This window comes from Anomaloglossus baeobatrachus, chromosome 7 (assembly GCF_048569485.1).
Source record: "Anomaloglossus baeobatrachus isolate aAnoBae1 chromosome 7, aAnoBae1.hap1, whole genome shotgun sequence".
Taxonomy (NCBI): Eukaryota; Metazoa; Chordata; class Amphibia; order Anura; family Aromobatidae; genus Anomaloglossus; species Anomaloglossus baeobatrachus.
Genome location: NC_134359.1, coordinates 96,597,721 through 96,610,111, shown reverse-complemented (window position 1 = coordinate 96,610,111; position 12,391 = coordinate 96,597,721). Strand labels below are relative to the sequence as shown.

At 48.4% G+C, this 12,391-nt stretch overlaps 1 protein-coding gene across 1 annotated transcript in view; it reads left to right on the top strand.

Annotated features, from left to right (window-relative positions):
* Nucleotides 1-12,084, top strand: part of LOC142246629 (uncharacterized) — a 96,253-nt gene extending 84,169 nt beyond the window's left edge. Inside the window, exons 8-9 of the mRNA XM_075319697.1 lie at nt 10,119-10,201; nt 12,007-12,084. Of these exons, the coding sequence (XP_075175812.1) occupies nt 10,119-10,201; nt 12,007-12,084 (161 nt within the window). The remainder of the gene's footprint in view (nt 1-10,118; nt 10,202-12,006) is intronic.
* The last annotated feature ends 307 nt before the right edge of the window (nt 12,085-12,391 follow it).

The window sequence follows — 12,391 nt, the reverse complement described above, 5'->3', positions numbered from 1 at the left end:
TCAAAGTTCATCAGCCATTTCTCATTTTTCCAACAAAATTTACAATAAAACATTTTTTAGGGACTACGCGATATTTGGAGTGACTTTGAGAGCCCCATTAGACAGAAAATGCCCAAAAGTGACCCCATTCTAAAAACTGCACCCTTCACTGTACTCAGTACCATATTCAAGAAGTTTATTAACCCTTTTGGTGCTTCACAGGAATCAAAGCAATGTGGAAGGAAAAAATGAAAATGTTACTTTTTTACACAAGTGTTACTTTAACCATAAAAATTTGCATTTTCGCAAAGGTATCAGGAAAAAATGCACCATAAAATTTATGGTGCAGTTTCTTCTGAGTACGCTGATCCCGCATATGTGGTGGAAATCAAATGTATGGGCGCACGGCAGGGCTCTGAAGGCAAGAAGTGCCAATTGACTTTTCAAATGCAAAATTGTCTGGAATCGTTAGCGGATGCCATGTTGCGTTTGGAGAGCCCCTGAGGTGCCAAAACAATGGAGCAACCCCACAAGTGACCCAATTTTGGAAACTAGACTCCTCATGGAATTTATCTAGATGTTTGGTGAGCACTTTGAACCCCTGGAAGCTTCACAGAAGTTTATAATGTTGAGCCTTGAAAATAATTTATATTTTTTTTTACCACAAAATTGTTACTTCAACCAAGTAGTTTTTTTTTTTTTCACAAGGGTATCCGGAAATAATGCACCATAACATTTATTGTGCAATTTCTCCTGAGTACACAGATGCCTTATATGTAAGGTCACAGTCTGAGGTGTATAAACGCATATAGTACCTCTTTATCTCACTCACTATATCTTCACTGTCCGTTACAAGATCACCCGACTCAGTCTTCAGCCTATTTATATATGAAGATCCTTCCTGCGCCCTAATGACCATGGCTAGTAGGTGCCCTCCTTCCCCCTCTATGAAATATTTCTGTTTGAGGAAGTAACGTTTATTTGCCGCCGACAGGAGACTTTCCTTGAGTGACGTTTGTGCCTTCTCTAGAGTTTTTTTTTATTTTCCTGTCTGGTTGAGCACCACCGCAGCCTCCACAACCGACACTTCCTGGATTAGACTTTGGGTGTAGCGTTTATTTTGGTTTTTGCGTAAGCATATTTCTCTGATATAGATGCCCCTCACTATGGCTTTCATAGAGTCCCAGATAATGTGATGGTGTGGCGTACTCATTAAGTTGAAAATATTCTAGAGTAGTATCATGCAAAGATTCCCCTGTAAGCTGGATCCAGAAGGGATTAAGCTTCCAGATAGGTCTAGAGAGGGTGAGGGGGTTCCCCATGAAAGTGTAACATGTAGTGGTGAGTGATACGCTTCTAGGTAGATAGGCCACCGTTTGTACATATGAGGTCATAAGTGTGTTCCCAATAGCCAGGTCTATCCGTGACAGTGTGATGGGAGCTAGAGTAGCTGGAAAACTGTTTGGTTGTGGGGTTTTGGACACGCCAAAGGTCCACCATACCCAGCTCTATCAGCAATCTAGCAAATGAAGTTGAGGCTGCGTCTTCTGATATGTTCCCCGAATGTAGCTTATCTAGATAGGGATGTAAATATGTATTAAAATCCCCTATTAGAGTCGGCGCAGGGGGAACGGAGTCTAAAACAGACAAGATTCTTTTTACTGGTTCGACGGAGTACGGTGGAGGAATGTATACCGCAACCAAAATAAATTGTATACCATACAGCGTGCAAAGTAAACAAATCTGCCCCCAGGGTCCATCACTGATTTGGTACATGAGAACGGGATGGATTTGTGCACCAACACACTGACACCCCGTGCATGGGTTGAGTATGTGGAATGATATTCATGTGTGATCCATCGCTTCCTCAGCCAATGAACATTATCTCTTACCATGTGGGTCTCAGATAAACATAGAATAGCCAGGAGAAGTTTCTGCAAATGAGTAAATATAGTGCATCTCTTATTCGCATCCCTGAGCCCCCTAACATTCCACGCTACAATATTAAGTGATGTCGCCATAAGAGCAGATTAAAAAATAATAAACCGGAAAAATAGTCTATCCTGGGGAAGAGAGACAATCTCCACCAATTACCATTAGATTGAGTGACACGACTGAGGCACGCCGCACCCCACAGACCAATTGCAGAATACAACAGTAAACGAAAAAAACATGGATATAGAGCCCTACACACCAGTGTACAGCACCCCTGCCCTCAAAAACAAGTATAACTTGCACATTTCTCTCAAATAGAGAAAATTAGGGCTAAATAATTCGCCCAGAGTCCATGCAGGGAGAAAGGTCCACAGCTTGTTACTGTAACGAGTGTCCACAATGAACCGGTCATCTCCCGCCCTGGATCCAAAATGGAATGAACAGTAGTAATTATACCAGCATAGCGTCTTAGACAAAAAACACCTGGCGGCAAAAAGGGGGATCTTCAAGTATTCTTCCTCCTCATGGATCTCTCATTAATATCCAGCCAAGACAGCGCCGCCCCCGCCGTATCAAAAAAATGAGTTTCTCCGTTCACAACAATCCGCAGTCTAGCAGGATACATCATGGAATATGGCACCTGTAAGCTGTGCAGGTGTTTTTTTAATCTCAATAAATTGCGCCCTTTTACGTCGTACCTCCATGGAGAAATCAGGGAAAATAGAGATTTTCCTCTCATTAATGGCCAATTCCTTAACATCTCTGGATCTGCGCAAAATAGCATCCCTATCTTTAAAATGCAGGAGTTTAAGCAAGATAGAACGAGGCGGTGCTCCCGGCGGGGGGGATGTGTGTAGAGACCCTATGCGCTCTCAATAGTAAAGAATGGGGATAATACGTCTTTGCCAAAGGTGTCCATTAGCCATTTTTCAAAAAAACCCAGTGGGTCATTCCCTTCCATCCTCTCGGGAACCCCACCAGGCACAGATTACTTCTACGGGAGCGGTTCTCTGAGTCGTCCACCTTGTTCAGCAGTGTTGTGATATTTTGCGTGACTTTTCCCAGCTCCTGTATCATTGGTGGCGATTTATCCTCCGCTGCACCCACACGTTCTTCCAGCTCCCCCACTCTGGCAGTCACCGCCTGCAGCTCATGTTTAATACAGGCTATATCCCGAGTGACAGTTCCCATTTGATTACTTAGGGTGGTCAGCGTGGTATTGCAAGTATTACCGTAATTGCTGCCAAGATTTCTGTGTGGGCTCAGCGGGGACAGACTGGCTGCTCCACATCGCCCCCTCCTCCACCCTCCATCACAGGCCCCAGCATCTGCAGTTGCTGTGCTGCTGAGTACGCAGGGCCCAGGTTACTCACTGCCCCCTCACTGGATGCACGATCTCCCGGCTCCATGGTGTGGTCGGCGTCTACATCAGACGTTGCACCGGAGGGCAAAAATATAGCAGGAGCCACCCTTGCATATCGCTCCAGCCTGCTCGCGACTTCCACTGCTCCACTATAAGATGGCGTGGTTATTGTCGGGGCCATCTTGGCTGCTGCAGGGACACCCTCCTTTTGCGTCTTTGTCTTTCTTGCCGGCACGAATCATCATGGTGCAGGGATCCCTCTCTCTAGATGCCCAAGGGGATATTGCAGCCTTCCAGGTCAGTTATGCCCGTTAGCAGGGATGGGTAGTCAAGATTTTTGTCGGATCCCGGCAGGCGCTCTCCCGCACCACGTCCTCCCTACATGCAGATGCCTTATATGTGGTGGAAATCAAATGTATGGGCGCACAGCAGGGCTCGGAAGGCAAGGAGCGCCAATTGACTTTTTGAATGGAAAATTAGCTCCAAAAGTCAAATGGCGCTCACTGACCCTCCGAATTTTGAACAGTCTATCAGGCTGTCTGCATTGTCCCTAAAATGGAGAAACTTATGAACGGCCTGAAACCGTTTGTGGGTCATGACCATGCCAAATATTGGAGTTTGATATAAAATCTCAGTTCTTCAGTATTGGCGAATTTCTGATTTCTTTACAATCCCCAGGTGAAGGACCTGTCCCCAATATTTCATAATTTCTACTGAGTCAATGGGACTCCCAAGTAGAATATTATGAATTGGGGTTTTAGGCCAAAAATTCATAGGCATACAGGTTAGTTTCCTCCACCATAAGTCTGACAATTGACTTCTTTGAAAAAGTCTATTTCCCTGAGGTTGGCAGTCTCAAACTGGATTCCTGATTGGGGAATGAAATCAGGAATCTGTGGAGCAAAATTTTCAGGAACGGGGGTCCAGACAGGGGCACTACTGCTAGGTTGGGCGTAACTAGTAGTAGGTTGGGGGTTACACTTGACTGTGGGTCTTCCTCCATTGCCTCCGGCTCTTCTTCCTCGGCCTCCGGCTCCGGACGATCCCTTGTCCTGCGAAGTCTTTGTCGTTTTGAGTCTGTGTTGCTGAAGGAGAAACAGTGGGAGGAATAGTTATAAGTGGGGCCCTCTCCCTCACTATCGGCTGCGAAGGGACGAGCAGGGCATTTGTGTGTGCAAAAAACCCCCCCCTAAACTTTATTATAGTGTGCGTGTGTATGTGCTAGTGTTTGGGGAAACTTTTTACTGCAGGAGAGGGCTGAGGAGATGCAGGAGCCAGCAGCAGCAGGGGGCGTAATCACCGGGGTGTAACCACCAAGGTGCAGGGGCGTAATCACCGGGGCGCAGGGGGACGCAATCACAGAGGCGCACAATCGCAAGGGCGCAATCACCGGGGTGCAGGGGGGCGCAATCGCAGGGGCGCACAATCACTGGTGTGCAGGGGGACACAACTGCAGGGGAGCACAATCGCAGGGGCGCAATCACCAGGGGCGCAATCACCAAGGCGCAATTGTGGCGCCCCGGGTGTGGTGATCCTGTTCAGGGACGCCACAGGGCTTGTTCGATATGGCAAACAGGTAATGTCAGTTTTTATTTTATATGTCGTGACGCCACTCACGGCTTGCGGTCTGGGATGTGAATGACCGCCGCTGCAGGTTTTACGAGCGTCTGGGGCTGATGGGGTCTGCAGCCAGATGATGTAGCCTCCTGTGAGTGAGGCAGGCGCCAGGGGCTCGGGTGAGTAGGATAGCGGGTCCTTGAATAACACAGGCTGAGTCCAAAAGTCTTTCAACTGGTTTTTACTCACTCTTGTTGTTGTGAGCTGACCCGGGCATTGCTGTGATTAACCAGATAAGACCAGGGTTCCTTCGGACCAGTCTGAGGGTAACCTGTTATCTCGCCTTCCTAGTACTCTGTGTTCGGATAACCCCCTAATGTGAAGTACCTTGGGGGTCTATCCAGGGAGTCGCTACTGCCTTTTCTCCCCTGTGTTTGGCCTGTTTGCCGGCAGCGTGGACCATGTGAGATTGCTTCAGGCTCTGTCCCCTTATGGGTCCTTGCGTTGCTGCTGAGGCTCGGACTCTGTGAGGTTCGTGAGGTACTTGTAGTTCCCCTCACCGGCAGGTTTACCAGATAGTTAAACTGGAGTCTGCTCTAGGGACCTGTACCCCGTACTTGCTTAGTCACCAGGAGCACCGTACTCTCTGACCAAGTGACCGTTCTCCTCCGCTAACCGTTACTACCCCGTGCAGGGTCTGACTAGTGGCCGTGCGCGTATTTACCTCGCGACCGCCGCTCACCACCACCAGACTGGCTCTCCTCTTCCATATCCTGACAAGCTCTGCACTTTAGCTCCCAGCCCCTCCGCTTCACCCTTTGACAAGATTTGAAGGCCAGCCCCCCCACCGGAGACTGCCCAAGGGTTCCATCTACTGGTGTGGGAGAACTGGTAGCTATGTCTCTGTGCGTATACACCTTGTTCTGGCCCTTAAGGTGGTGTCACACACAGCGACGACGACAACGACATCGCTGCTACGTCACCATTTTCTGTGACGTTGCAGCGACGTGCTGTCGCTGTGTGTGACATCCAGCAACGAGCTGGCCCCTGCTGTGAGGTCGTTGCTCGTTGCTGAATGTCCTGCTTCATTTTTTCGTCGTCGCTCTCCCGCTGTGAAGCACACATCGCTGTGTGTGACAGCGAGAGAGTGACGAAATGAAGTGAGCAGAGAGCAGGAGCCGGCGTCTGGCAGCTGCGGAAAGCTGTAACCACTGTAAACATCGGGTAACCAAGGGAAGACCTTTCCCTGGTTACCCGATATTTACCTTCGTTACCAGCCTCCGCCGCTCTCGCTGCTGGTGCCGGCTCCTGCTCTGTGCACATGTAGCTGCAGTATGCATCGGGTAATTAACCCTATGTGTACTGTAGCTAGGAGAGCAAGGAGCCAGCGCTAAGCAGTGTGCGCGGCTCCCTGCTCTCTGCACTGTGATATGTAGCTGCAGTACACATCGGGTTAATTAACCCGATGTGTACTGTAGATAGGAGAGCAAGGAGCCAGCGCTAAGCAGTGTGCGCGGCTCCCTGCTCTCTGCACTGTGATATGTAGCTGCAGTACACATCGGGTTAATTAACCCGATGTGTACTGTAGCTAGGAGAGCAAGGAGCCAGCGCTAAGCAGTGTGCGCGGCTCCCTGCTCTCTGCACATGTAGCGACGTTATGATCGCTGCTGCGTCGCTGTGTTTGACAGCTAAGCAGCGATCATAACAGCGACTTACAAGGTCGCTGTTACGTCACAGAAAATGGTGACGTAACAGCGATTGTCGCTATGTGTGAACCCAGCTTTAGGATTACCTGGAAGTACTGTCCGAGCATGGGTGCAGTACCCAGTGGTGCCTGACTGGGTCAGGGGCACCACACAATCACCGTAGCGCAATCATCGGGGCACAGGTGGACGCAATCGCAGGGAGGTGTAATCTCAGGGGCGCAGGGGGACGCAATGGCAGGGGAGCACAATCGCAGGGACGCATAATCACAGGGGCGTTATCACCAGGGCGCAGGGGGACATAATCGCAGTGAGGCATAATCAGAGGGGCGTTATCACCGGAGCGCAGGGGGGAGCAATCGCAGGGGGGAGGGGAGCGCAATCGCAGGGGGCCCAGTGATCACCCCCTCCTGCTGCCCAGTGATCGCCAGGTCGGGGAATTGATCACTGGCAGCAGCAGGAGGCACACGCCAGCCAGGATACTCTTCCCCATTCACTGACGCAGGTATCGTTCATTGCCCTACACTGGCTCTATGACCACTTCACTAGAAGAAACCCCCTAGGGAATATTATAGATTGCATTAACCTGCCTTGAATCATGATGTGATACCGGGTCAGAGGGTTCCATTTCCATTTACTACATCAGACATGTGTTCCTTTGGTGAATGCTCTATACTGTGACACCAAGCAGCACTGGTATAATTCTGTATTTTGCCTCACGTCTACAGACCATATTACCCTGATGGACATGATATACTATATGGCCACACAGTGTTGATCACACCTTGGACATTCTGCCATACACATGCAGACTATATGTATAGTCTTTTCCTGCCTAAAGATGTCATTACACAGCTCCTTCTGGTACGACGTGACCATTTGTTTTGACATCTAGACTAAATGTATAGTCTTTTCCTATCTAAGACTACATTACATTATACAGTTCTACTTGGTGTGACTTGACCATTTGTTCTGATATCTAGTCTGAGATAGTCCTTGAAAAAGGTCCTTTCAGGACTGAAACGTTGGGGACAGACTATTTTGCGTTTCAATAAAACAACGTTTAGCACCATCCAAGGTCTTTTTCTCATTTCTTTGTGGTGTGCCGGAGCTTTTTTGTGTTTTGCTGGACTTATTTTCTCCAGAGCACCCAACTATATAGTTGAGCCAGGTTTACTCTATTGTTTGGCAGCAGCAGCAGTCAGTCACTCACAGCAGCCGGGTGTCAGAAGCAGGGCACCGGCGGTGAGTAATCACTAGGGGAGCGGAGGTCGGGGAAGGCAGCGGAGGTCGGTGTGGGTTTGGGGGGCAGAATCGGACGGCAGGGGGGAGCGGAGGTCGGGGTGGGATCGAACGACAGGGGGGGAGCGGAAGACTGCACAGAAGGGGGGGAGCGGAAGACGGCACAGAAGGGGGGGAGCGGAAGACGGCACAGAAGGGGGGGAGCGGAAGACTGCACAGAAGGGGGGGGGGGGAGCGGAAGACTGCACAGAAGGGGGGGGGGAGCGGAAGACTGCACAGAAGGGGGGGGAGCGGAAGACTGCACAGAAGGGGGGGGAGCGGAAGACTGCACAGAAGGGGGGGGAGCGGAAGACTGCACAGAAGGGGGGGGGGGAGCGGAAGACTGCACAGAAGGGGGGGAGCGGAAGACTGCACAGAAGGGGGGGAGCGGAAGACTGCACAGAAGGGTGGGGGGAGCGGAAGACTGCACAGAAAGGGGGGGGAGCGGAAGACGGCACAGAAGGGTGGGGGGAGCGGAAGACTGCACAGAAAGGGGGGGGAGCGGAAGACGGCACAGAAGGGTGGGGGGAGGGCGGAAGACTGCACAGTAGGGACAGGTGGCAGGAGGGGACCCTCATATTCAGCATCGCCATCCACTGTCAGGATGAGGCCTGAAGGGGGAGGGCACCCACCGGTCACACCGCCCCTCCATATCTGATTGGAGGAATTGTGTCACATGGACGCTAGCTCCAATCAGGTCGGGGGGGGGGGATTACACAGAGGTTTCCCTACTCCAGCCAATGGCTGATTATATTGCATCATCAGCCATGGCAGCATTGTAGTATTTCACCAAGATTTATTGGTGAAATATTATAATCGTTCTGATTGAAAGTGAAAATGACAATGTTGTAGCCACGGGGGTGGGGGGGGGAGCCTCCACCCCTGGGCTCAGCTACAAGTCGTTACGTACCTGCTGCGCTGGTTACATTTCAGTTGGGAAGGCACAAACTTTCATGACGCATATGGTGCGTCGAGGGTCGGGAAGGGGTTAAAGGGAACCTGTCATCAGAAATTTAGCTTGAAACCTAAACGTTTCCCCCTCTGCAGCTCCTGGGCTGCATTCTAGCAAGGTTCCTGTTGTTTGTGCCCCCTTTCTGACCAAAATAAAGACTTTATAAAGTGGTACCTTTTTTGTATTCAAATCTTGATAATGATACACGGGGGCGGGCTCTCGGGTGGCCATTAGTCTGCCTCCTGTCGCTTTAGGCCGCCCCCCATCGCTCCATTCCATACTTCAGGATGCCGCCCACTGCACCCGAGGTGCCGTGCACGCGAGCACCGCTGGTCACGTGTGTCGCAGGCACGAGACTATGGGCGGCACTGTGATTGCATCGCAAGTGCCCGCTGATCATCTCGTGGCCACGCTCTCCCCTCTGCCTCCAGCGTTCTGCGCAAGAGCTGGCCAGATGACCCGACGTTGGAACGTTCTGCGCAGAACGCTGGAGGCAGAGGGGAAAGGGCGGGCACAAGATGATGGGCGGGCACTTGCAATGCAATCACAGCGCCGCCCATAGTCTCGTGCCTGCGACACACGTAACCAGCGGTGCTCGCATGCACGGCACCTCGGGCGCAGTGGGCGGCGTCCTGAAGTATGGAATGGAGCGATGGGGGACGGCCTAAAGCGACGGGAGGCAGACTAACGGCCACCCGAGAGCCGCCCCTGTGTACCATTATCAAGATTTGAATACAAAAAGGTACCACTTTATAAAGTCTTTATTTTGGTCAGAAAGGGGGCACATAAACAACAGGAACCTTGCTAGAATGCAGCCCAGGAGATGCAGAGGGGTAAACGTTTAGGTTTCAAGCTAAATTTCTGATGACAGGTTCCCTTTAACTTTTACCAGAGGTGTGCCTAGCCGCATGTGCTAAATATGCCGCATCCGGCAAAAAACGGACGCAACGCAAGGCCATGCAGCACAATACGGCGCTAATGCAAGTCTATGCGAAAAAAATGCAACCGGCGGCAAAAAAAGGTTGCGTTTTTTCTACAAAGCGCCGTATTGTGCCGCTTAGCAAAAACCGGATGTGTGAATGTGTGAAAGCAACCTTTAATTGTAAAGTAAAAATTGTCTGACTTAATTAAAAAAAATTGAAAACACACTTCCAAAAAATAACTTGAACAATTGCTGTGTTTTTCGTTCTTTATTTCTCTTACCTAAAAAGTAATGTATAGCTATGAGAACTCAATAGTCCGAAAACAAAGGCTGATCCTGCTTAATCTAAAATAGCAGTATACTCAAAGGGGGGTCATCTTTAATTTATTATCCTGTTTATAATGCTTTGTTTTATTTGTATTTTAGAAATCCATTCCGCAGAGGATTTATCAAAAAAGCCGATCCATTACTATGTTCATGTGGGTAATATAGCGCCCTTTGTTAAAGAGGTATGATTATTCAACCATTGGTAGTATTATCCAGTGCATCTGCTATTTTCTAATGTGATTCACTGCCTTGTTTGATTTACTGTTTCTTTTTAGTTATGTTCACTTGCAATGGATGTACTTCAACTGCAAGGCAACCAAAACTTGCAGCAAGCCCTAAGCCTCAGTGGTGTTTTCATGGCTCCTTGGTTGCTGAAATATCTTTTAACCTCTTCACGACACATGACTTCCTGGGTACGTCATGGATCGTGTCAGGTTAATCGCTGCAGTCAGCAGCAATTGCTGCACGTGTCAGCTGATTTGAACAGCTGACATGCGCATCTATCAAGCACGAATGGATTCACTACCAACTTGTGCCTGTTAACCCCTTTACAGCGCGCTGTGAAAATGTTACAGCACGATGTAACAGCGGGCCACAGTAAGCATTCACTTACCCAGCTCCATCAGAAGTCCGGTGATGTGATCACGTGGATCCGATGGTAGCACACGATCATGTGATGACTCCTGTAGCTATCATGAGTCAATTCCTCTTATAGCCAGCGGAGCGCTGGGTGTGAGAGGGGAAAGCTGCTTTTCTGCAGATCAGAGCAATGTTGCTCTGATCTACAAGAAAGAATGTGTGATCAGACTGCTGATCGTTATAGTTCCCTAAAGAACCTAGTAAAATAAAAGTAAAAAAACCTAAAAGTTCAACTCACTCCCCCCCCCATTCTCCCCATTGAAAACTAAAGGGTTAAAAAAATATATACATTTAGTATTTCTGTGTTCAAAAATGCCTGATCTATCAAAATATTAAATCCGTAAACGGCGTAGCAGCAAAACAATTCAAACGATAAAATTACATTTTTTAGTTTTTTTTTTGTCTCTATGAATTTTGCGCAAATTGCGATAAGACTATCAAAACGGTACTTCTATGAGCCATAGATCCCAAAAAATGAGACCGCTACGGATCATGGAAAATGGCGCAAAAAGTGTGTGTTTTTTGGTTTTTTTTTTTGTTTTTATTTTTGGATAACCTGAATTTTTTTAACCCCTTTTAGATAAAATTAAAACTATACATGTATGGTATCTACAAACTCGTTCCGACCTCAGGCATCACACTGACACATCAGTTTTACCATAGAGTGAATGCTGTGATTAAAATATCCTGAAAACAATCACTTATTTTTTTGCTGTTTTCCAGTACACTATATGGTAAAACTTTTGGTTTCATTTAAAAGTAGAACTCGTCTCTCCAAAACATAAGCCCTCATATGGCAAGATTGACAGAAAAATAAAAAAGTGGCGGCTCTCGGAAGGAGGGGAGTGAAAAAATAAACGGAAAATTGCCTGGGTGTGAAGGGGTTAATCAAAGATTCAGCCTTGCAGCATGGTGTTGTGAGGAACCAGGTCACCTGCCCTGCTGGTGCACTGTCATAGCTTAATATTGTAGAAATGGGGGTGAAGAACCTGTGTGGATGGCACGATGATGTGACCTTAATGGACGGAGCTCAGCAGAGAAATGATGGTGGAGAACCTGTGGTGTAATTAATTACATTGCTGGGGGCGAGACGAAGTTTAAAAAAAAGAATCATGCCTGAACTAGGACTCATTCAGATTTTCATCTTCAACTTGATCTGGAACAGTGTGGAAACCATGCATGACTTGCATTGAGAAATCTATATAGGCCTGTGTTTCTATGGCTGAGGCTTCTAAGTAGCAGCTACTTTTGTGGCTTCTAAAAAGGCTATTGGGCAGTCTTTGCTGATGCAACTATATACTGTATGTTTACAATGCTAACTATTTCTATTGGACATATTGCTTCGCAGGTTCAAGTGATGGACGTCTTCCAAAAATACCATGTTTTGAATGTTTTCCTTGTAGAATCATCTTTGACATGCAGGTAAAGTATTGATATAGTGGCCCAAATATATATCAAGCAGTTTACACTTTTTTTTTTTTCTTTGTCGCTCCATTGGGAGACCCAGACAATTGGGTGTATAGCTTCTGCCTCCGGAGGCCACACAAAGTATTACACTTAAAAGTGTAAACCCCTCCCCTCTGCCTATACACCCCCCCCGTGCATCACGGGCTCCTCAGTTTTTATGCTTTGTGTTGAAGGAGGCACACATGCACGCAAGCTCCACAATTTAGTCAGCAGCAGCTGCTGACTATATCGGATGGAAGAAAAGAGGGCCCATAACAGGGCCCCCA